General features: G+C 39.6%; 1 protein-coding gene across 8 annotated transcripts in view; it reads right to left on the bottom strand.

The window, feature by feature from the left end:
- The window catches only part of VPS13B (vacuolar protein sorting 13 homolog B), an 805,186-nt gene that overhangs the window by 43,722 nt on the left and 737,830 nt on the right, over positions 1–23,634 (bottom strand). For all 8 annotated transcript variants that reach the window (XM_070383027.1, XM_070383026.1, XM_070383030.1 and 5 more), the window contains 11 exons: positions 22,672–22,827; positions 14,277–14,540; positions 13,514–13,597; positions 13,161–13,336; positions 12,583–12,753; positions 11,688–11,889; positions 10,382–10,570; positions 6,961–7,107; positions 4,705–4,988; positions 611–738; positions 219–418 (listed from right to left, as the gene is read on the bottom strand). In XM_070383027.1, the coding sequence (XP_070239128.1) occupies positions 219–418; positions 611–738; positions 4,705–4,988; positions 6,961–7,107; positions 10,382–10,570; positions 11,688–11,889; positions 12,583–12,753; positions 13,161–13,336; positions 13,514–13,597; positions 14,277–14,540; positions 22,672–22,827 (2,001 nt within the window). The remainder of the gene's footprint in view (positions 1–218; positions 419–610; positions 739–4,704; positions 4,989–6,960; positions 7,108–10,381; positions 10,571–11,687; positions 11,890–12,582; positions 12,754–13,160; positions 13,337–13,513; positions 13,598–14,276; positions 14,541–22,671; positions 22,828–23,634) is intronic.

The raw sequence follows: 23,634 nt of genomic DNA, 5'->3' as shown, positions 1-23,634 counted from the left end.
AAAGAGGTCGGGCACACCTGAAGCGACTGAGCAGCAGCAGCACACTTTGGGGATACACACTTGTGTCTGAGAATTTATAGCCCATGAAGGTGTAAACGTAGGTACACATGTGCCCTCACACAGAGACAAGACATCAGCGTTTAGAAGCAGACAATCACCAAAACCTTAGGAAAGGGACCTTTTCCTCAGGCTTTGGCAGGAACATGTGGGTCGCTGACCTGTGTCCCCTGATTGTTGATGTCGATGGCATCACTCCACTCGGCTGTCATTTCCTCCAGCAATTCCACTCTCAAAAGGAGGCTAGGAAGGAGGTCTCTGGTCTTGCAGTCTGGATAACTGGAAATCTGATGATATAGCTCATGATGAATTGAGCACTCAGGAGGAATTTTTCTGCAATAAACCTCAAACTTTGGAATATCTAAAATTAAAAAAAAAAAGCACATTCAGACTTAGGCCTTGAAGACAAAGACTTGGGGATATTAAATGTAATGTGGCAAGAGAGACTTCTCAAATAAGTTCACTCTTAAGGATCACAGGCAAATACTAAGTTAAAAACCTCCAGAAAGAATGTAAGTTTTATATTATTTAAATTCAATACTATATCATATACCTTTAGTATTTTCCTTTATAAGTATTGTCACTGGACATCTGTTGTGGAAAATTATTCGAGGACTAGGGTCTTCTGAGAGGGTTAAATAAGTCACTCCAAGGTGTTCTTGATATGTTAGTGCTATTGCCCTAGAATAGAATCAGATCAAATAACAGAAACAGCTTAGAAAAAAATGCGTGCTTTTTCTCCTGGTACATATTTATTTAGATTTGCAATATTCAGAACCTCTAGAACACCCTCCCTCTTACACATCAGAGAAAATGTTTTCCAGACAACAGAGGCCATCCGGTCCTCTATTACCTGCCAGACACTAATGATAGGTTTACTAATTTCTTTTTCTGATAGCAGTTACATTTTTTATCATAAAATATTCAAAAAATGTGTAAACTACTGTATAGCACAGGGAACTCTGCTCAGTGTTCCATAAACAACCTAAAAGGGAAAAGAATTTGAAAAAGAATAGCTACATGTGTATGTATAACTGCATCACTTTGCTATATACCTGAAACTAACACAACACTGTTAATCAACTATGCTCCAATATAAAAAGAATTAAAAACATAAAATTAAATAAAAAAAAACCCCATAACTTGTAGTACTCAGAGAGAATCACAGATATCCTTGTGCTAGCTTTTCCTTCTCTTCTTTTTCCCTCTATGTACATGTGTCTTAATCTCTAGAGATGGGGTGCCTTCCTCCTCAAAAGTGCTTGGTAAGTTTTGGTAAAGGAGGAGCCGATGTGCTTCTAGAAGGATGACTGGAGAATCTGTGTACTTGCTATTTTTAATTCTAAAGGTAGGCAGGTTCAGTATGTTTGCTGTCAATTTTCACAAATCACCGTACTTTCTAGGATCTCCATTTTGGCTATCAAGAGCAAAGCCGTATTTTCTATTTGGCCTCAGAGAAATTGCTGTGTGGGCATAGACTGCTCTCTGCAATGGACAGAGAGAAGGCTCCAATTTATTATTTTTTTTTTCTTCTCTAATTTTATTTTATTTTTAAACTTTACATAATTGTATTAGTTTTGCCAAATATCAAAATGAATCCGCCACAGGTATACATGTGCTCCCCATCCCGAACCCTCCTCCCTCCTCCCTCCCCATACCATCCCTCTGGGCCGTCCCAGTGCACCAGCCCCAAGCATCCAGCATCATGCATCGAACCTGGACTGGCAACTCGTTTTCTACATGATATTTTACATGTTTCATTGCCATTCTCCCAAATCTTCCCACCCTCTCCCTCTCCCACAGAGTCCATAAGACTGTTCTATACATCAGTGTCTCTTTTGCTGTCTCGTACACCGGGTTAATTTAGACTGCTGCTGCTGCTAAGTCGCCTCAGTCGTGTCCGACTCTTTGCGACCCCATAGACGGCAGCCTACCAGGCTCCCCCATCCCTTGGATTCTCCAGGCAAGAACACTGGAGTGGGTTGCCATTTCCTTCTCCAATGCATGAAAGTGAAAAGTGAAAGTGAAGTCGCTCAGTCGTGTCCGACTCTTAGCAACCCCACGGACTGCAGCCTATCAGGCTCCTCCATCCATGGGATTTTCCAGGCAAGAGTACTGGAGTGGGGTGCTATCCAATTTAGACTGAGAGACTATCAAAAAATATTTCATATCAAATCAGGAAAAAAAATCTCTCTTAAGTTTAAATTACATGGACTGGTTGTTCAAATTAATCAAAGAAATCAGATTATTTGCCAAATGTGGCCCTCAGTTTACACTGATTATAAGCAGTCAGTAACTGGCACCCCACTCCAGTACTCTTGCCTGGAAAATCCCATGGATGGAGGAGCCTGGTAGGCTGCAGTCAGTCCATGGGGTCGCTAAGAGTCAGACAGGACTGAGCAACTTCACTTTCACTTTCATGCACTGGAGAAGGAAATGGCAACCCACTCCAGTGGTCTTTCCTGGAGAATCCCAGGGACGGGGAGCCTGGTGGGCTGCTGTCTATGAGGTCACACAGAGTTAGACATGACTGAAGTGACTTAGCAATAGCAATAGCAACACACTAAAGAGTTTCCCATTCACTATCTATTCTGTTCGCCAGTGTGAGTTCTTCCCAAAGATTGCATTTGTCTGAAATGCCAAGGTGAACTGTTGATTAGTATTTGGGAAAATCACATTAATAACACCATCTTATGTGCACTGTAGGACTGAGGCGAGGAGATGAAACACTTTCACAGTATAGTCTTCGGATCTTCTCTCAGCCTAATTCTGGAAGAGCCAGGCAAGCTGACCACAGAGAATGTCTTATTGATAACCAAGAGAACTGCAGTCAGGACTAAAATATGGTACTTCTAATATCATAACTGGGCTTCCATAGTAGCTCAGACGGTAAAGAATCTGCCTGCAATGCAGGAGACCCAGGTTCAATCCCTGGGTCGGGAAGATTCCCTAGAGAAGAAAATGACAACCCACTCCAGTATTCTTGCCTGGAAAATTCCATGGATGGAGGAGCCTGGCAGGCAACAGTCCATGGGGTCACAGAGGGTCAGACATGACTGAGTGACTAATGCTTTCACTTGTCACGTTCAATCTAATAACTAGCTCAATAGTTATTTACATTTACATTACAATAAACATTTACATTAACAAAATCTTTGAATTTTAAAAATAAATTCTAAGTGTTTATTATAAATTTTGTGTTTTAGTTTTAAAAATAAGTTTGTTTTCCATACATAGGTTCACATTGCTTTCAAAAATACTTCCTGAAACTTACCATGGAAATGCTCTACACACTAACTGCATCAACACCAACATCCTAGATGTGATACTAGGTTTGTAGGATGTTCTGTAAGAGGTTTCAACTGCGGGAACTGAGTAAGGGATACAGGGGACCTCTCTGAATTACTTCCTATAACTGCATGTGAATCTAAGATTATCTAAAAATAACACTTAGAAGACATTTTTTAAATTGATTTACAATACTGTATAAGTATATAGCTCAGAGATTCAGTTATATATATTCTTTTAATATATATATTCTTTATATACATATTCTTTTCCCTAATTGGTTACTACAGGGTACTGAGTATAATTCCCTATGCTATACAGTAGGTTCTTATTGACTATTTTATACACAGAAGTGTATATGTTAACCCTGGCCTCCTAATTTATCCCTCCCCACTGCTCTTTCCCCTTTGATAATGATAAATTTGTTTCAGTAACAACAACAACTTACCATACTTCTCCAATCAGGATACAAGGACAATCACTCCTCTTGAGTTGGGGATGGAAAGTGATTATAAAATCATGGATGCTTGTGAATGTTGTGAAAGAAGGGATGTGTGTAGGGAACAGAGCCTTAACTATTCAGGACAACTTGAGTTAGGAAGTTATCTTTTAACTAGAAATCTCTATATACATCAAAGTTAAGATGGCTAAAATCTTAAGTCTATAAATTCATAATCACAAAAAAGGTACCTCTCATAAGGTTACAATATGCTTTCTTTTGTACTTTTTATATATACCATAAGTAAGCTGTTCCTGACAGCTACAAAAAGGATGTACTGCATGCAAAACAACCACAAAATAAAAGTCCAGTATGAACGAACCATTACATGTCTCTGGCTTGATTCTGTGGTTGTTATTTGCATAATTGGTAATTGGTAATTGGAGTAACTTGCGTGCAGGAACAACCACAGAACAGAGTCTTCTGTGACTTGTGTTTATCTAAGTGATCTCTCTTAATGACTTGAGAAAAATTCCATTTTGAAATAGAAGTAAAATACGGGAAAAGAAAAAGGTTTTCCAGCTTGACTCTCTCATATTTTAACCCTTATTTCTTATCACCTGACAGAGGCTAGGAAGCCATAGGAGAAGGGCATCTTTTCATTATGATAGACTATGGCTACTCTATGGTACAAACACCATTTCCCCCAATAAAAGCCGCATAAGGGAAAAATCTCATCCGTAGTTCACTGGGACAACCCGTGTGTGATCCTCACATTTGTCCAGTTGTATGCAAAATACAGAACCATGAAAAATAAAAGCAAAAGTTAAGTTTATATGTGGTGAGCACTGCCAAGTATTCTCTTGTCTCTCCCAGCACATGGATGGGGCAAAGAAGGGCATTCACAGAATGTAAAATACCTGGTACAGAAGCCATCTTCCCTGTAGTTCCCCAAGGGCACTGCCACGCTCTGTCTGGGAAGCTCCTGTCTGACTAGGGCTGGCAGGCTCCAGCACTGGGCGCTGTCGGCAACGGCGGTGGGAGAAAAGGCCAGCAAGACCTGCTTCTGCAGCAGGGACGCGTCCAGCGTGGACTGGCCGAGGTCGGGCATTAGGTCCCAGCAAGGAAGGGAGCTGGATCTCACGGCAGGCTGCTCACCACCCGGGCAAATGCTGAAAGTAGCGCTGTCTGGAACGTGAAAATACTGAAGAAAGACAAGACAAGGCGGAGAGAGCACAGTTACACAGTCCGACACAGAAGCTAAGCTTCTCTAAAGCACTGCTTCTAAGAAACCATGACACATTCTCAGGAGGGGGGAACATGGGAATATTAGATATCCTGTTCCCATGAGGAAGCCCGAATGAGACAATTACAAGCAGCAAGAGCAGGGTCTGCTTCTCTAGGCATAAGGAAAATGATAAAGCTGATGTGATCTGAAGGGGTGGGGGTTGCCAAGTTCTCCATCTCCCCCAGTTACTGCAAAAAAGCCAGATGCCATGGAGCAGAAATGCTGTGTGTTGGGAAGGGAGTCGTGGAGAGGGTGTGGCTGGACTGAAAGGGTGGCACCCCGGGGGGACTGAGGGCAGAAGCGATCAGAATGAGATGAACAAGGGGAAATCGGGAGCTTGGAAGACAAATGTTTCTGAAGGCTCATCCTGAAGGAGTAGGAGACCCTGACCTCCCGCCCTCAGCTGGAGTTCCACATGCTTTCTGGCACATGAGAGAGTCTCAGGAATTAGGACTTAAAGAGGACCTGGAGGGATAATTTATCTGAAGCTCCTTGTTCACAGCTGAGGAAGCTGCTTCCCAGAGAGAGGATGATGGCGTCTGGCATCACAGAGCCAGTGTGTGGCAGAGCCTGGCTGGAAGCCAGGCTGCCTCCTTTCCTCTCTGCGGTGTCTCCCACTGTTCCAGACCGTCTCCCTGAGAGGGGAGGGATGACCCTGTCTCAAACAATTCCCACACCTGCCCGAAGCTGGGTCAGGGCTGAAAAATGGGGCCCCCTCAGCTGCAGAAAGGATGAGGGCCCTCCCCTTCTCACGAGGAGCCCACTGGGATGCTGGTGTGGAGATGGCCGCCGGCAACTCTCTTTTACTGCGTGCCTGGACTTTTTTTCTCAGATTATCTCACTGAACCTTCACCCAGACCCTGCAAGGAATGCAAAATTATGCTGCTTTTCAGATAAGGCAGTGCTAGTGTAGAGGGCGCTGACCCAGTGCTTTGGGAAGCCCCTAGGGTGGGGAGAACTGGGAAAACTTTCAGGGCACACGCTGGTTGTTTCCCTCAAATCCTCACCTACCATGCAATTACTGTTGACCTCTATTTCCCAACATGGGGCTTCTGGTCACCTATGTATTTTTAATCAATACTTCAATGAACCAAGATGAAATTCTACTAATCTGCCATTTTTATAAATCCTATAATGCACTGTAGGCTTAGAAGAGTAAGACTTTCATCCTAGTGTATTGTTCTAATGTAATTTTTAGGAGCCGCAAGTACAGGCTAACAATAAATGAGGATGAAAGTAAAGAAAAATAATACTTTTCTGTGTGACGGTTTCAACAGCATAAAACAACAGCATACCACTTAACATATTCTGTTTGTAAATCCTTTTAAAATATCTCCTTACTCTCTTAAAATAAAACTATTCATCTGAACTGTATAAAGCATAGAGTAAAAAGAAAAAAAAAATCCTTCTTGGATTCATTTTCCGCATATTCTGCCACAGAGATGTTAACATAAATGAGCTGGTACATTTTCACATTTCCTCTCCTCCTGGACACAGAGCTCAGTGCTCCCAGATCTGGGGCTCTGTTGGGGCTGAGCCTTCTGCACACACGGCTTCTCTGCGAGGCAGATGTTCTTTTCTGTAGCCTTGCAGCCAGCCCTCAGGCCAGCTTCCTGCCAGGGCGTTAGGAGCGCTGGCAGATGTGCTGGCAGCCTGAAGCCGCCAGGGCGTCCGGATCTGCTGCTTGGGAGCCTGTCTCCTTGTTAATGACCTTGGAAGAGCTCATCATGACACAACGGTTTTAATGAAAGTACAAAGAAATGAATCCTTCACCTATATTTGGTGTTAGCTTTTGATCTGTTCTGGGTTAAAAAAAAAAAGTTGATCCTTACCATTACTGACTTAAGAAAACTTATAGATTAAAAAAATTCATGTTTGCATGGCTTACCTCCTTTCCAGAGTGGGGTTTGGTGACAGTTAACTGTGGCTTATAAAATATCTGATATGGTGTGTTATTGATTATCGTGGTCTTATCTTCAATCTGAATGATCTGTATGCCTTGCTGTACCATGGAGGAAATGCAGAACTGGCACAACTGCAGAACAATTGAGGAAAGAGCAATTCTTTAAATATCACATGGTATATAAAAACTTCTTTTTTTAATATATATTTATGTGGCCACTTCGTCATTTTGGCTGTCCCAGGTCAGAAAAAGAAGGGGTATTTCATCAGAGTAGTGCAATTCAGAGTGAATTACAGGGATCTGGTATCCATGTTTATGAAGATAAATGCAAAAAACATACTTAAATCAGTTATTTAACTAAATATAAGTGGGATGTGCTTTTCAACATGAATCTTTTCTAAGTAGTATATGGATGCCAGTTAAAATAACAGAGTAAGGAATCACATTAAACTATGTAGGAAGTACTGTCTAGAAATCTCGATGGTGCACACTATCATGATAATAATAATATGTTTAAAAGGTCATTTTATCTACTGGTTTGCCCATGATAGTATCAATTTTATCTTTTGTTCCAGAGTATTTAGTAGAGTTCCCTTTCAGTCTCAAAATTGTCTTGGTCACTAAAAGGGATCACTATTTACTCTGCAACAGGATGCCTTAGCACACCGGTTACCTCTACCTTAGAGTGACACAGACTTGTTTTCGAGTTATTTAACCTATTTCCTCACAAAATATTTATTTATAAAAAGCACTTACACATAAACAGATGCCACTAATCTTTTTCCACATAAAGCACTCAGGCCAGTATTCCCTTTCTCACACTCATGCTAGCAGCTATGTCACTGAATGTGTACAAGGGCCAAGGGGAGCACTTTAATGATGATGACAATGATGAAGGAAACAGCAACAACTCCCCTTATATATTGCATTCTTGTGCTCCTGTTTAAAGTATTTTATGCATATTAACTCACAGAATCCTTACTACACCTCTATGGGGTAGCTACTATTATTCTCATTTTACAGAAGAGAAAGAATGAGACACAAAGGTAAGCAACTTGCCCTAGGTCACCAAGATAAAGAGGGGCTAGGGGTTGGAATTAGAAGCCATGTAGACTGGTTCCCTGGTGCTGCCCTTAGCCACTGTGTGTTTCATCTCACTGTCCCACCACATTGCATGAGGAACTGATGCTCAGAGAAGACATTATTTGCCTAAAGATACCCATCTAGTAAGTGGTAATGTTCTCCAAGTATGGTCTGGGAACACTCCTGACCTTTCAGGAGGCCCCAAGGCCAAAAGTAATTTAAAAATGACACCAAGATGCTATTTGTCTTTTTCACTGTTTCACATAAGCATACAGTGGAGCTTTCCAGAGGTCCTATGACATCATCATAGATATGTCATCATAGGATGATGTCATCAGTCTTATGGCTAAAGAAATATTTGTGAATTCTCATGCTTAGAATTTTTTATATTTTAATTTCTAATTTGACAAAATCAAATAGATATAATCCACATAAACAAAAGCGTTTTGGAGGTCCTCAGTAGTTTTTAAGAGTATAAAGGGGTCCAAAGACTAAAAAGCTTGAGAATCACTACTGAAGAAAAATGAGATATAAGGATATTATATTTTCCAACAGCTCATTCATTCATTTGTTCACGAGCATTTATCTGTACGTGGCCACTTTGTGAGGTGCTGGAGGTACTAGGTGTTTGACTGTGAATCATAACTTTCCAGGTTTTGATGGTAGTTCTCAACTTGCAGCTATTCAACTTCGGGTGATTCACGCTCACAGCCCTTTGCCATTCACACCCATGTTACAGTATTTTGGCCGGCAGAGGATGAACATGCGTTGCCCAGACAACTTTGAGGAAACGGATACCAGCCTTCAGTACTGAAGATCAACTTCTTTGTATCAGAGAAATTTATTTTTAAGAAGTCATCAAATGACCCTAACCTTTTTTAAGAGGCTCTTCAAATATGCCTGTCAAAATCTGACTTCTCCTTAGAGAAAGAGCACTCTGAATTACACAACTCTGATGAAGTGCCCTTTCTTTTTCTGACTTGGGACAGCCACAATGACGAAGATACCATTAAGCACAGCACGAGATTTCTAGATAGTACACTATGGTGCTGCACTTTGTACATAGTTTAATGTGATTCGTTAGTCTATTATTCAGCTTAACTGGCCTTCATATACTACTTAGAAAAGATTCATGTTGAAAGCACATACCAGTACTTATATTTAAATAACTGATTTATGTATCTTTTTTTTTTCTTTTTGTATTTATCTTCATAAACATGGGTACCAGACTCCTGTTCAAGAACACTACTCCCAGGGCTTTTCTGGTGGCTCAGTGGTAAAGAATCTGTCTGCCAATGCAAGACACACTGGTTTGATCCTTGGTCTGGGAAGATCCCACATGCCTTGGAGCAACTAGGCTTATGCCCAACAACTGTTGAGCCTGTGCTCCAGAGCGGGGGAGTCACAACTACTGAGCCCATGTGCTGCAACTACTGAAGCCTGAGCACCCTAGAACCCGTGCTCCTCATCAAGAGAAGCCACCACAATGAGAAGCCCCTGCACCACAATTGAGAGCAGCCCCTGCTTGCTGCAACTAGAGAAAAGCTTGCTCACAACCAATAAATAAATTGTTGTAGTCACTAAATCATTTTTGACTCTTTGTGACTCCATGGACTGCAGCACATCAGGCTCCTCTGTCCTCTATTATCTCCCGGAGTTTGCTTAAGTTCAGGTCTACTGAGTCAGTGATGCTATCTAACCATCTCATCCTCTACCACCCCCTTCGCCTTTTGCCTTCAGTCTTTTCCAGCATTAGCATCTTTATATATATATGTGTGTGTGTATATATATATATATACTCCCTCTTAAAATGTTGGTTCTATGGGAGAATCAGATCAACCTACGTCCTTTCACTTAGGATACCCTTTCCAGGAATATAACCTTTCTTGCAGGAGCCTCTGTCCTTTCACTCAAAACCCAGAATGTTAGCAACTCTACTTCCTGCTCTAAAATGAGGAGGCCAAGTACAATTTGTGGATATTTTGGAATAAGTTCTTTTTTCCCTCCACATACAATAAATCAAGTGACTGCTGAGTGTTCTGAAATAGAGTGGTTATTGGATAAATTATGTGACACAGCTTTTATCACTGGTAAAGGAAAGGAAAAAAAAACCCTGTAAAACAGAAAGGTCTAAGAAATCATGTGTTGCACTATTATCAACTGTTTGGAACATATAATACTAAAAAGGGATTAGAAAAGAAAAGGGAAGGCTCATTTTAAACAAGTTGAGGGGATGGCATGCTATCCCCAGCTCCACCCCGACCCCCCACTACTCCCCGTCCCAGCCGAGAGCCAAGCAGACTTTGAGAGACTTTGACCCTACCTTCTGATGTCCTGGGAAAGCACCGAGTCTTATTTCAGCATGAACAAAGCCTTCTTCGTCCAAAGATACGACTTCACCGTTACCTCCCTCTTTCCACTTTGGAGACGTCAGGTTATGGACCAGCTTAACAGCCGCCGACTTGTGCACAGTGTTTGTATTTGCCCAGTATATTCCAATTTGAAAAGCTTCCTGGAAAAATAATGCCTCAATTATAAAATAGTTTTCTTAACTTTGATATTTTTACCTCAATTCATAGGAATTTTTTCTATTATAGGTCTACCTAGGCAACGACGTCCTTTTTACTTTTTTTTGGTAATGGCAACATACATTTTATTTCACTTCCCAATGCCTTCTTTGAATCACAGTGGAATTTGTATTTATGGAAGGAGGGAAAAAACATCAACCCAAACTGGGACTACCCTATAAATACCAAAGGCTTAGAAACTGAAGGTTTCATTTTGTTTGATAAAAGAATAATATGCAGTATTAGGTACATGCAGGTCAACATTCCAATTCCATAAGGTAACATCATATGATTATTTAAAAAAAAAAAAAAAAAAAAAAAATGCAATTGAATAAAGATGTTTATAAACTGGAGCTAAAAGAAAAGGACTCTCAAATTGTTCCATATCAGAAAAACATTTTATTTAGGCATTCCATGTACCCTATTCTCTTACAGATTTATATGCTTTCTTGGAACTGGGCTAGCCTTATCAAGAAAGTTCTCTTGTGATGAAATATAAAATCTTCCTATGAAGTTCTATTTTACAACCAGATTTTTCTCCCCTTGTTAGTAATGATTCTATGTTGTTATCAGTAACAGGTGGGCATCCATGATTATGGACAGGCAAGTCCACTTATAAAGGAAAAGGGGCCCGACAAAAATAGCTGTTCAGAAATCTTCTTATTCATCTTGCAAATCTATGAGAGTTTCTATAAAAACTACAAAAACATCTAGAGGGTAGGTGAGCACAGTATACAGCTCTATATTCTTAACATATTCTGAGTAGACCAGTCCTAATATTTGTCAAACATTCTGTTGAGGAATGGAAATGAGAATGCAACTAGTACAAGTTATCGAATTTAATGATAACTCAAGCATGAATACTGCTGACGGGTGGGAAAAAAAGAGACATCTGAGATGTCTTTAAATATCAAAGAACATTCCATACCCCTTACATATGATTCTAGGAGGACAGTTTTCCACAACTGATTGAGTCTGTTAAGAACATAAATGCAACCTTAGAATAAAAGATGGTTGTTGAAAGAAAGAATTCCTATTAGTTTAAAAGAAGAGTTATAGTACCTGAAAATTAGGAGGGATAATAATTTTGCCAGCAGGAACCTGTAGAACAATCTTCTCTCCCTCAAATAGCCAGAGGTCCCACTTGGACTGATTGATAAGCAGGGCCCAGGGTAGCAATTCTATCAATAAGGTCCTCACATATGGCTTCCAGGCTGACAGCTTCACTCGCATTGGGCTGTCCCACTGGCTCAGTTGCTCATTCCTGTGCCAAATACCACATCCAACAGACTCAATGAAACATGATGATTTCAGGACTCATGAAATGTGTTTAAGAATTCCAGACACACAACGCTCCTGTATGGTACCTCTTCACATCAGAGTCATGCAATGCCAAATTTGCATCCAGGAGGAAGAAACTTTTCATGCAATTATGTTCTAGATTAAGAACGAAGTATTTTACAGAATACATCTACTAGGAGATAAAAGGTCAGAATGTGACAGATACATGCAAACATCTTTTTTAAAATGTTTTTTAGGGTATCTAACATATTTGTGAACATTCATTCATTTAATATTGAGAACTGTTCATAGAAAACCGGGGCTGGAGAACATTATCTGTCAGAAAGTGAAAAGTTTAAATGAAAGTTGTTCAGTTGTATCCAACTCTTTGTGACCCCATGGACTATACAGTTCATGGCATTCTCCAGGCCAGAATACTGAAGTGGGTAGCATTTCCCTTCTCCAGGGGATCTTCCCAACCCAGGGATTGAACCCAGGTCTCCCACGTTGCAGGCAGATTCTTTACCAGCTGAGCCACAAGAGAAGCCCAAGGATACTGGAGTGGGTAGTCTAACCCTTCTCCAGGGGATCTTCCTGACCCAGGAATCAAACCAGGGTCTCCTGCATTGCAGGTAGATTCTTTACCAACTGAGAGGCTATCAGGGAAGCCCCTTACCTGTCAGAGTCCTTTTTATTATAGGGCCATGTGGGTTGAAGGAACTTCTCTGGCCCGTAGAACTCATCAAGGATCTGAGTAACTGTGCCTCCGGGGTGTATCTTAGTAGCTATCTGCTTAATGAGGGATGTTGAGATGGGAACAGCACAGTGTGAAGGGTCATCCTCTTCTCTAGGAAATGGAAAGGAAAAACAAAAATGATTATCAGATGTATTACAAACCAATGTGTGTTTTTTTTTTTTTGTGAGAGCGAGTCAATTTTTGGTGCTTTAGGGATGAAACAGTTTGGGGAATGATCTGGGATTTCCTCCCTAACGCATGGGTGGAGCGCTCTCATTCCTCTACAGAAATTATGTTGTCAATTAGATTTTCTGATCATCCCTCTTCTTCATTTCTAATGCGGCTGAATTTTATCTTCAACTACGGAAGAAAACAGGAGAACACTAGGCAAGGCAATTTAAAAATAACATTCTCATAAGAAATCACACAAAAAACTCTATCTTTTCTTGCCCCCCCTTGACAGGGCAAGGTACTTTTTCTTCTGAATCTGAGGAAAAAGTTAAGGATTTTCCCAGTACCTTGCTTGAAATGTTAGGTGATGTACAAGGTCAGGTTCTATGTTTTGCAGTGGTTTTTCCTGTCCTTTTCCTGGAATAATTTGTGTTTCACTCAATCCCAGACTCCTTTTCTCCAAATGTATGATAATGGGGTCTGGAAGATGACTCCTCATGATAAAAAGAGGGCTGAACACAATCTATAAAAATAAAAGGACAGAACAACTTTCATATTTGCTTTGTTGCAGTATTCCAGCTGTTTGATGCTGAGACAAACTTGTAATAAATCTCTTCCCTGGGTCACTCTGACCTTAATTTATTTCAGAACAGGAAAGGTCAAAGTTGTATGCCATATTTTAGGATCTGAAAGCACTCACCATTCGCTGCTGCACTTGAGAGCTGGGTTCTAAAGTCAAAACTGTGCACCAGACATAAATAATGGAACTGTTTGAAGATGGCACCTGCACATGAGAGAGAAAAGAGTTCTATTAAACACTGAACAGTTTACTAATTAATCAAAATAAGGCAGAGATATAATATCAGTTTGAATGATAAAAAAAGTAAAGTTATTGAAAAAAGCCATTAAAAAAAAAGAATACCTAAGCAAAAACAGACTTCACTATGGCATAAAGTGAATGTGCAGTGAGTCAATGGGGCCAATTATTTCCATAAAGATGAAGGGATTTGTATGTGGAGTGACTGATATAAGACTGAGTGGGAGAACGAAAGAGAGATTTGTGCTTCGTGGGAATGAAAGTGATGATGGTGGAGATTGAGAAAGAGATAAAAAAAGTAGCAGGTCATCACAAAGCTTCTCAAGCGGGGAGGACACGCTTTTTTCCCTCCCATCCCTTCAAAGCCCTAGAGCAATAGAATCTTTTTCAAGATATAACTCATCTCCATCTGGAAGGGTAGAGTCTTGGCTACAGGAACTACTGGAACTGATACAAATGTGTTGTTGTGGGATGGGGAGGAAAAAGTTTGAGAAGTAATATTTAAAGTCTTTGCATATTATTTCAGGCCTCCCCTCTTTTGTACCTATCATTTATTAATAAATTAAGTGCTACACTGAATAAAGAACATAATGAGAACTTTACAATTTTAAAGTTGCTCTGTTCTGGACTGTGCTACTTGTCACACCTGAATGACGACGCTATACTCAGGGGCCTTGGATTCCAGGCACACGTCTCTCGACCAGTCTTCATCTCCTTTGGCCCTCACACACAACTCAGTCAGTTCGCTGTTTTCTAGTATGTACGAAGGCAATTTCTGTTTGGCTGTGAGGCAGTCAAAGTGTTCCCGAACCACAGCTTGTCCATCTTGACCAATGTAATGCTGAACCACTTTTAATTCTATGCTTTGAGACAAGTAACTACAGATGATCTGTCTTCCACAGATGATAATCTAAAAACAAACAAACAAACAAAAAACAATCAATCAACCCCTCAATCAGTAAGACTTCCATCAATTTAGACTCCATGAACTGGAAACAGAGCAAACTTGGGAGATATCACAGGTTTGGTTTCAGACCACCCACAATAAAGCAAACATCTTAATAAAGAGTGCAATAAGTTGCACTCTTATGCAATACAAGATCTCTGTATAAACTGATAATACAAACAACTTTTAACTCATATGCTGAATTATATTTTATCTTATTCACATTTTTCCTATAGTGTAGAAGCATTTATATTTATAAAACACACAGAATTATCCATTAATCCCAAGAATTATTTAACTTTTCATCCAGTTAAGCATATAATTCAGGGCAGGCATTAAGAAATATTAATATCTCTTTTGGTGGAAACTGATGCAGTAAATACTTTTAGAAAGCAAATCCCTGTGTAATATGAGTTTTCACCATGGTTGAGGAAGACAGGACTTTCTGATACAGTTTTCCTTATTTGTAATATTTTTCCAGGTTATAAAATATATAATAAGTAATACATATATGCCATAGTTAAAGGTCTAAGGATATGATCTAGCTCTAAGGTCTAATTTTATGTGTCAACTTGAATGGGCCATTCAAGATATTTTGGTCACACATTACACTGTGTGTGTGTGTGTGAAGGTGTTTCTAGATGAGATTAATATTCGAATTGGTAGACAGACTAAAGCAGACTGCTCTCCCTAACTGGTGGACCTCATCCTAGCAGCTGAAGACCTGAAAGAATGGAGAGCCTGGGTCAGGAGGCAACTCCTCCTGCCTCATGCTTGAGCTGGACACTCATCTGTTCCAGCCTATGGAAACAATTGAAACATCAGCTCTTCTTGGTATGCTAGCCTGCTGGCTTTTGGACTGGAACTTCACATCAGCTCTTCTGGTCTTCCAACCTGCAGACTGCGAATCTTAGGACTTCTCAGCCTCCATAATCATGTGAGCCAATTTATAGTAAATCTCTCTTTCCCCTTCTCTATGTGTGTATGTATATACATACATACAAGTATATGTGTGTGTACACACACAAACACAAAGACACACCCTTTTTGTTCTGTTTTTTTTTTCCTTTTTGGAGAACCTAATAAGTATTTTCACAAATTATCTCTTATTTTCAAAACAACCACATAAAACAGGTGCTATAATGAGTCCTCATATTAATAAGGAAAAAAACAGAGGCAGAGAGATGTTGAATAATTGGCCTGATGTTACCCCGACTGTCTGGTCCAGAGTCTGATCACTACCCTGATAGTCTGTATCTCATAAAATCAATACCTACCTATTAAGAAAACAGAAACAATATAAAGAGAATAAAGCTTGCTCATCATAAGGTAATGTATTATAGCAGAAACCAGTGGTTCCATTCCAAATAACTTCTTTTTCTTTGTTAGTCTTTCCTTTGCCTTTGCTGTCAAAATCACCGATTTGGTTTAGGCCTCAAGCAGCCCAGTCCTCAGGGAAGGTGGACACCTCGCAAGACCCCTAAAAGCTGTATCACAGTTGGTACATGCTAATCCTGGTAACTCCATTCCACCATTGCCAATGATTAGTGGTGAACATGGAGCTCTGTTTTGGCAAATAATACAAAAAGGAAGGCTGCTAAAAGTCTCTGGGAAAGATTTTACTCTTTGATAATAAGGAAGACAATTTGAGAAGAGAAAATCCTCCTTTTTCTCTGCCATGGAAGATATCAGGAGAGGATACAGATTTTGCAGCTATCTTGAGGCCAGGAAGGCAAACTCAAGAGGACAGCAGAGAAGCAGATACAGTACTGAGCGCCTAATTAACTACCCAACACTGAACCTGCCTTAAGATAGGAGCAATAGTATCTGCTTCATTAACTTGCTATCAAGATTAAAAAGCCTATTTTTGTAACATCATGGTGAAAGCATCCTAACTGATACATTTTTCTATGTCATTAGGAGCACTTTGTAACCACCATTTAAAAAAAAAACTATTACTTATACAAATTAATATATTAACAATTATTTATGAACTATTATTTATCCCAGACAAATCTGCTAGATTGATAGACCAAAAATTAAAGTCATTGTTACTTCAACTTGCATTACTTGAGTAGTGAGGTTTAGCAATTTCTTGAACATTTATTTTCCAACAGTCTATTTCTCAGAATCTTCTTTAGAAGGAACACGTCTGCAAAAACCAGGCTATGCTCAACTGTTATATTCCCCCTAGATACTCTGGCCATTATAATCTTTTAAAACAATATTTTGAAAATAACAAAACACACACAAGTCAACTGAACTATGAGTCCTAAATCAGCACACAAGATTTTCTTTAGCACATATAGGGGTTACGAGACACTTATGATAAGCCTTATGATGCCATAGCATTGCCTAATTTTGAATAAACATTTGGAAGCTCTGAGGCAGTATTTAACTCTGTTCCTCTTCTGGATGTGTCCAGGCCTGGCAATGTGTGTTCAGTGCTCTTGCTTCAGAACCTTTGGGCCCCATGAGATTTAGGAGAGAATTTGGCTGTCTCTCACAGAAACCACAGAATCTTTGCAACCATCTGGGACTCACTTTGTTTAAAGACAAAGATCCTCTTGGTGGGTTTTTATAGTTTCATTTTCAACCAAAAAGCCTGTTAAATAGGCTTCAAATTTGATAAAAAGAAAATCCTTAAAAGTGGCCAGGGAGGAAAGGCTACTAAGATGAAAGGAAATCCAAAATGGCTGCGCCTTGGAACTGTGCTCTACATGGCTGCTCCCTTGCAGGGTTCAGTGGCAGCCATGCCTGCGTTCCTTCAAAGTGGCAACACTTACAGTGCTGATATTTTGAAAATTATGGTTAGAATTTCAAGATTAATTTATCAGTTGAAGACAGCTACTTAATTTTTTTAATGTAGGGTTTCTCTTTAGTACACATTTCCAGGTTTCACACCACTTCCCCTTTTTCTCCAAAGCCACAAAGATGTGTATTGAAGATTTCTACATATGATTTTACTTAGCAGGTTTCTGAACTCTTATTAGATCAGTGCCAAGAAGAATAGCAATATTAAAAGAATAATTCCAGAGCACCAGATGCACTGGAAAATGATATCTTAACCATGATTAAAAGTGTATGTATAAAGATACAAATATATATACATACATTCATATATGTACATTAAAATTTTTAGAACAGTAAAGCTTTCCTCAATGAAGAGATGGAAAACATAGAAGCAAATATGTGTACATGAGTAGTTGTATAATGTACAAAGTTTCTGGGAAATTTTATGTGTGGTCAATTTTTATTGAATTGGAGAAATGAGAAGGGTCTAGGAAAGGAAGGGTACAGGCAACTAAACGTCATTGTTCCAACAAGCTTTAGCCAATTCTCCACTGTCCAGAGGCACGGTACACGGTTAAGGTACATCAGGGAGCTGCACACACCCTCCCCAAATGGGGTGTGGTAATTAGGCAGCTGTGGTTTCTTGTAACTTTCCAGGCCCAGGTGGGATAGAAGGAAAGAAGCCAAGATGTGAGGGAGGCAGGAGTCCACCACGCTCTTCTGGAAGGTTGATACCTATCTTCCTTCCTAACCTGGCCACCTGAGGAATCCTGTGTCTCTGCTGTACTTTAACTAGAGCTAATCTGAATGTTAGTTAATCTACCCTGACCATAGGAAAAAAAAAATCCAGTTTAAAGGAAGTAATACTTTGTGTGTGGGAGGGTAGGGTGTGGAGGGGAGAGGGGGTAGAGAGAGAGAGAGAGACAGACAGACAGACAGAGAGACAGACAGACAGGAACAGACAGAGAGAGACAGGGACAGACAGAGAAGTGGGGGGAGAGAGAGAGAGAGAAAGAGAAGAAAGGCTGAAAAACACTGACTGGGAAGGTTTTTTACAACTTTGATACATGCAGTGGTAGGTCTGAGGTTGCCATGGTGGTCTGCTGAACCTCGTATTACCCAGGTTCAGTATAAACCACTTTCCATTTGCTTGAATTTTAGGTTAACGAATTGTTGTTTTTGTGTTTCACTTTTCCCTGCTCTGCTGAGTTTTTAAAAATGGCTCTAATATAGAGCACAGTCTCAGATGATGATGACAAGAAATGTTAAAACTCAAAATAAGTTACGTGTGTAAGGCCTCCCATGATAGCGGGAATGTAAAATGGATTTTCCCAGTTCCTGTGGGAGAAGAAGACACCTCTTCTCCAAAAGGTAAATGCCATGTGAGGGCCCTTATGCTTCCATTATTTCTTTCCACATATCCCTTTCCTGTTTGGCTAGACTTGACCTTTTTTTTTTTTTTTAAGAGTATTTATTATAAATGGGTAAGAAGCAGAGAAAAGTGTGAAAGGCATTCTCCCCCACACCCAGAAAAGGATTATTAACATTTAACAGTACAAATAACATTTGGAAAAGTCCTGAAATGTGATTTGGCACCAGATGCCTTAAAATCTATATTTGGCATTAACAGAGAGAGTGATTAAAAGAATTCCTTAAACTCTCAATGCACAGAAAATTTTTTTAGTTCTGATTTGAACCCTTCATAAGTATTTAAGGTTTAAAAAATGCTAATAGTTTGAAAAACTCATGAAGTCGGCAGATGTTTTAGGAAAAATATATATTTAGTTGTTTAAAAGATTAGCATAGTAGCAATAAGACTCTGGTAAGTCAAAACAGTGAGTTTTGTCTAAGAAATAAAGTATATCTTTTTAATTTGGAAATATGCATCAAGCATCACAAAAATATTCATATCCTTTGGGCAGGTAATTTAAATTTTACAGCAATTATTTTAAGGACAGATACAGAAATGTGGACATATGTTTATTAAAAAGATATTTATTGCAGGATCTATTACAGTGACCAACTGGACATTAACTGAATGTTCAACAGCAAGGAAATGTCTAGGTGTATTTCGATATACCATATGGCAAATCACTAGGCAACCATTAAAGGGATAACTCCAGGAATTTTAAATAACAGGAGAAAATAAACATTACATAAAGTTAAAAGAAGAAACAAGTTGAAAAATTATGATTACAGTTCAATTTCACTCAGATGGTAAGGAATCTGCCTGCAATGCTGGACAACCTGGGTTTGATCCCTGGGTTCGGAAGATCCCCTGAAGGAAGACATGGCAACCCACTCCAGTATTGCCTGGAGAATCCCACGGACAGAGGAGCCTGGTGGGCTACAGTCTACAGGGTTGCAAAGAGTCAGAAACAACTGAGCGACTAAGTACACACAGTCAGATTTCGAGTTGTTTCAAAGAAAAAAAGGTACCAAAGTAATAACAGAATATATTTTTTGGTTGGTTGATTTATGAGTAAGTTTCATTTTCTTCATGAGGCTTTTTGTGTTTCCAGATATATTTTATAATAGTTAACATAAAAATAACAGTGTGAACTAGTATTTATTGGGTGTTTTCTATTATAAAGGGAATATGAAGCATAAAACAGTTAAGAAATTTGCTTAAGGTCATATAGGTAATAAGTACAAGGGCTGAGAGATCTTTTACAATCAGAAAAAAGGTAGGTAAAACTTTGTAAGAATTAAAAAAATGTATTTTTCATGACAAATTTTTTTGACTTATGGTATATACTGTTGCGATAGTATCTACTCAGGTACAGTGTATATACTAATGTATCCTGAAATCTAATATCAGTTCTTGAAAGTAATAATATCTATGGCAAGAATGAGGTGTCTATATGTAGCAACACAAAAACACATGAGTGTTGCTCATGCCTGGAAATATTTCATTACTGTAATAATAACTGAAGTTCATTGGGTTATGACAGTGGGCCAGGCACTAGTGTAAGCACTATACATATACAAACTTATTTAATTCTCACACCTACTTTACGAGGAAGGCACTATTATTATTCCCATTTTACAGATGAGAAAAGTGATCACAATGGTAAGTAGTAGCTAGCAAGGGTGCCTGTGACTTTAACCATCAGGACATATCTTTAAAACATTTCTCCACAGAAGGACCCTGCCACTCCACTCATTGGTAAATGTCCTCTGAACTCTGAACACAGAGCTGAACGAACTGGAAAACTTCAGACCAGAGCTATGGTAGTCAAAGCATCCGAGAACTTGTTAGAAATACAAATTCTCATGCTATACCCAAGAACTACTGAACCTGGAACTCTAGGGGTGGGAATCCAGCAACCTGTGCTTCATTCAACAAACCCTCCAAGGGATTCATTCAGACACATACTCAAGTTGAAGCCTAGAGGGAGAGAAACTAAGGGGAAATATGCTAATTCCTCATGTTTTTGGAAGGCTTAATATACAGGAGAGGCAACAAGTTGCGTGCTTCCTGTGTATGCCTCTCAAGTTCTGAGGAATGGTAAAAACTGGCTAAATGGTAACAGATCTTGGCTCAAAATTAGGAAAGAATTTCTTATTTCATTAATATCTGGAAGTAACCGACAACGGAAAGAGCTGCCATGTGAGAGAATGAGACTCTCGTTCAGAGTATTCAAACAAATGCTCTATGACCATTTCTCAGGCACGCTGATGAATGGGGAGGTAGACAAGGCATTCTTGAGAGATCGTGAGTGACGGAATCAGAAAACCAGCGGGTGCTGGGCAGATGTTTGTTGAGATCACGTCCATGTAAGCAAGGTCTGAGGGCAGACGGGAGAAATGATTCTTGTTTTTAAGACTTTCCAGTTCAAAGCCCACACTAGCCATGCTGGTCTCCTCCTGAGTCCTTGGGTAAGATCCATTTGTCCAATATTTGTATCTTTGTTAATCCCATACTGCTGAGTGGGGATGCCCTCTCTTAATCTCAATTCAACATGCTTTGTAAAGCCCAGTTCAGGTCAAATCTTCTTAGTGAAACCTCTAAATTCCCTTCACACTTACTGTCAGCCGTACACATTGTTGGGTTTACATAAATTTATGTGAATTTACACTTTGAGAGCAAAGGTTGTGTCACATACTTAGGGTCTTCTGTTATACCCTGTTCTACAGGAGGCAATCAACAAATACTTGGGGAAATGGTCGGCTGATGGGGAACACTCTTCCACGCTTCTGAGACTCTGCTGCTACTATACTCTTCTCACGTGTTGCTCTCAATAATGAGAGCACGAAGTCCGGCTCCCTGATTAGGTGCAGACCAAGAATGCACACGGGACGGGTCCTACTGTTCACTTTACCGGTTGCCTCCTGCTTGCCCCCTGGCACACAGCAGTGAAGGGGCCCCAGGTGCTCAATACAGAAAGCTCCCTTTTTCCTTTTCCAGGGACTGGTGCTGTGTCTATCACATCTTCAGTTCACATAACCTTTGGATAGATTGTTACAATCCAGATGCAGATGTATATGTTAAAACTCTTATGACAAATCCAGTTATTATGTGTGCAGTGAAGCCAGTTTTCAAATTTTAATACTTCCTTTTTTTTTCTTTCTACTCTTGTCATGTGCTCCATGGTTGAAAAACATCTTTTAAAAACCACATTTTCACATCTTAAGAACACAAAAAAGTGTCAGATACTTCCCCCCCCCCCCCCCGCCTTTGCAGTCTTAGAACTTCAAAAACAGCCAAAAGGAAGTTTTATAAAATACGTAAAAATATGTGCTGAGAGCTGAGGTTTTATAAGCCAAGAGTTAGACTGCAGTGAATTTTTACTGTAGTTAATATTAACTCCTAGGAAAAGAACGCTTGCTGGAGACCCAGGCCCACTCTGCCATGGGAGAGAACCTCGATACTTTCTTGCAGGTTACTCTTGCATGCCTGAGAATCAACTCCTGGTTATCCACTGCTGAACTATCCAGAGTCCCCACCATCCTTGGCTTCTTTTCCTTCTCAATAAAGACCCTTTGGCCATTTCACAGCTCATTAGCACCTCCACCAGAAGGTAGGTGGTGACAGGGAGAAGAGGTGAAATGAAAATCAGTAAATTTTACTGCTCGTTAGCAGCTCTTGTAAAAGACCTGGGACAAGGGTACGAAGCCATCAGCATCATCAGGATCAACAACAAACAGTAAGTGTGCACGCGCATGGCTGGAGTAGGCACAGCTAGGAAGAGCTCTGCGATTTTTTTTATGATTGTTATTTTCATCTCTTTAAGTTTCCCTTCCATTATAACATCCAATGATTCAGAGTCGTCTGGGCCATGGACACACAAGAACTTACCTGTTTCTGCACGCCGCTGACTTGCTGAGCTTTGATGATGAGTGAAGCAGTTCGACCCTTGTACTGAATAGTTCTAATAAATGTCCCCGCATGGTCCACACTGAAGGGCTCTGACCAACGCCAGTTGCCCCAACCTTCAATACAGATGTGTAACAGCTGGAGAGAGAAACAAGAATTGTCATAATGCCAAAAGTGCCAACAAAAATCTAGTCCTAAAATGAAAGTCTCATTGCTGGAAAACCTTCCTATTTGTAATACTTAGCATCTGTTTTCTTTCTAACCTGCATTATTCATCCACTTCCAGCTTATTCAACCAGGCTAAGAATAGCAAATATGCCACATAGAGTCAATGCGGTTTTCCAGATCACATTTTAAACCTTCTTAAAAATAACTGTCCTATCAAATGGTAAAAGGGCCTGTTGAACATTTGAGGAAAGACTGTTTCATTCATCTGGAGGACAAGAAGGCTGAAATGTGAGATCAAAGAATCATGGTCTTGGCTGATAGCTTATTCCTTCCTCTGGCTAGACAGTAATTAAAGCTAAATTTGGTTTGTATCATTATTTTTGACCCTAAATTGCCATTCTTTATTTTTCCTTTTGATAAAGAACAAAATAGCAATCTGAGAATGCAATTCATTTAATATATTCATTCTCCTTATGAGATCACATATATCATATTAGAAATACCTTTAACATTTTGAATGTCTGTTCTATTCTTTTTCTTAGTATGTATTTATTGTAATTTTTACCAGTTGAGTCCCTGATCCACATTCACGTTTATTCACATAGTATTGCCACTTTTAGTAATACTTAGATTTCTTTCATGGACATCAAATACTTTCTATTTCTACTGCTACCTATTAACTGCAATTAAGTATTCCAAACTTAAGTCCACTAACTGAAAAGGCATTCCAAAACAACAATGACTGTTTCTTTAGGATACATGTTTAAATGAAAATAA

This window comes from Bos mutus, chromosome 14, assembly GCF_027580195.1.
Source record: "Bos mutus isolate GX-2022 chromosome 14, NWIPB_WYAK_1.1, whole genome shotgun sequence".
NCBI classification, from domain to species: Eukaryota; Metazoa; Chordata; class Mammalia; order Artiodactyla; family Bovidae; genus Bos; species Bos mutus.
Note: the sequence above shows the minus strand (reverse complement) of the source record. Positions and strands in the feature narration are given on the sequence as shown.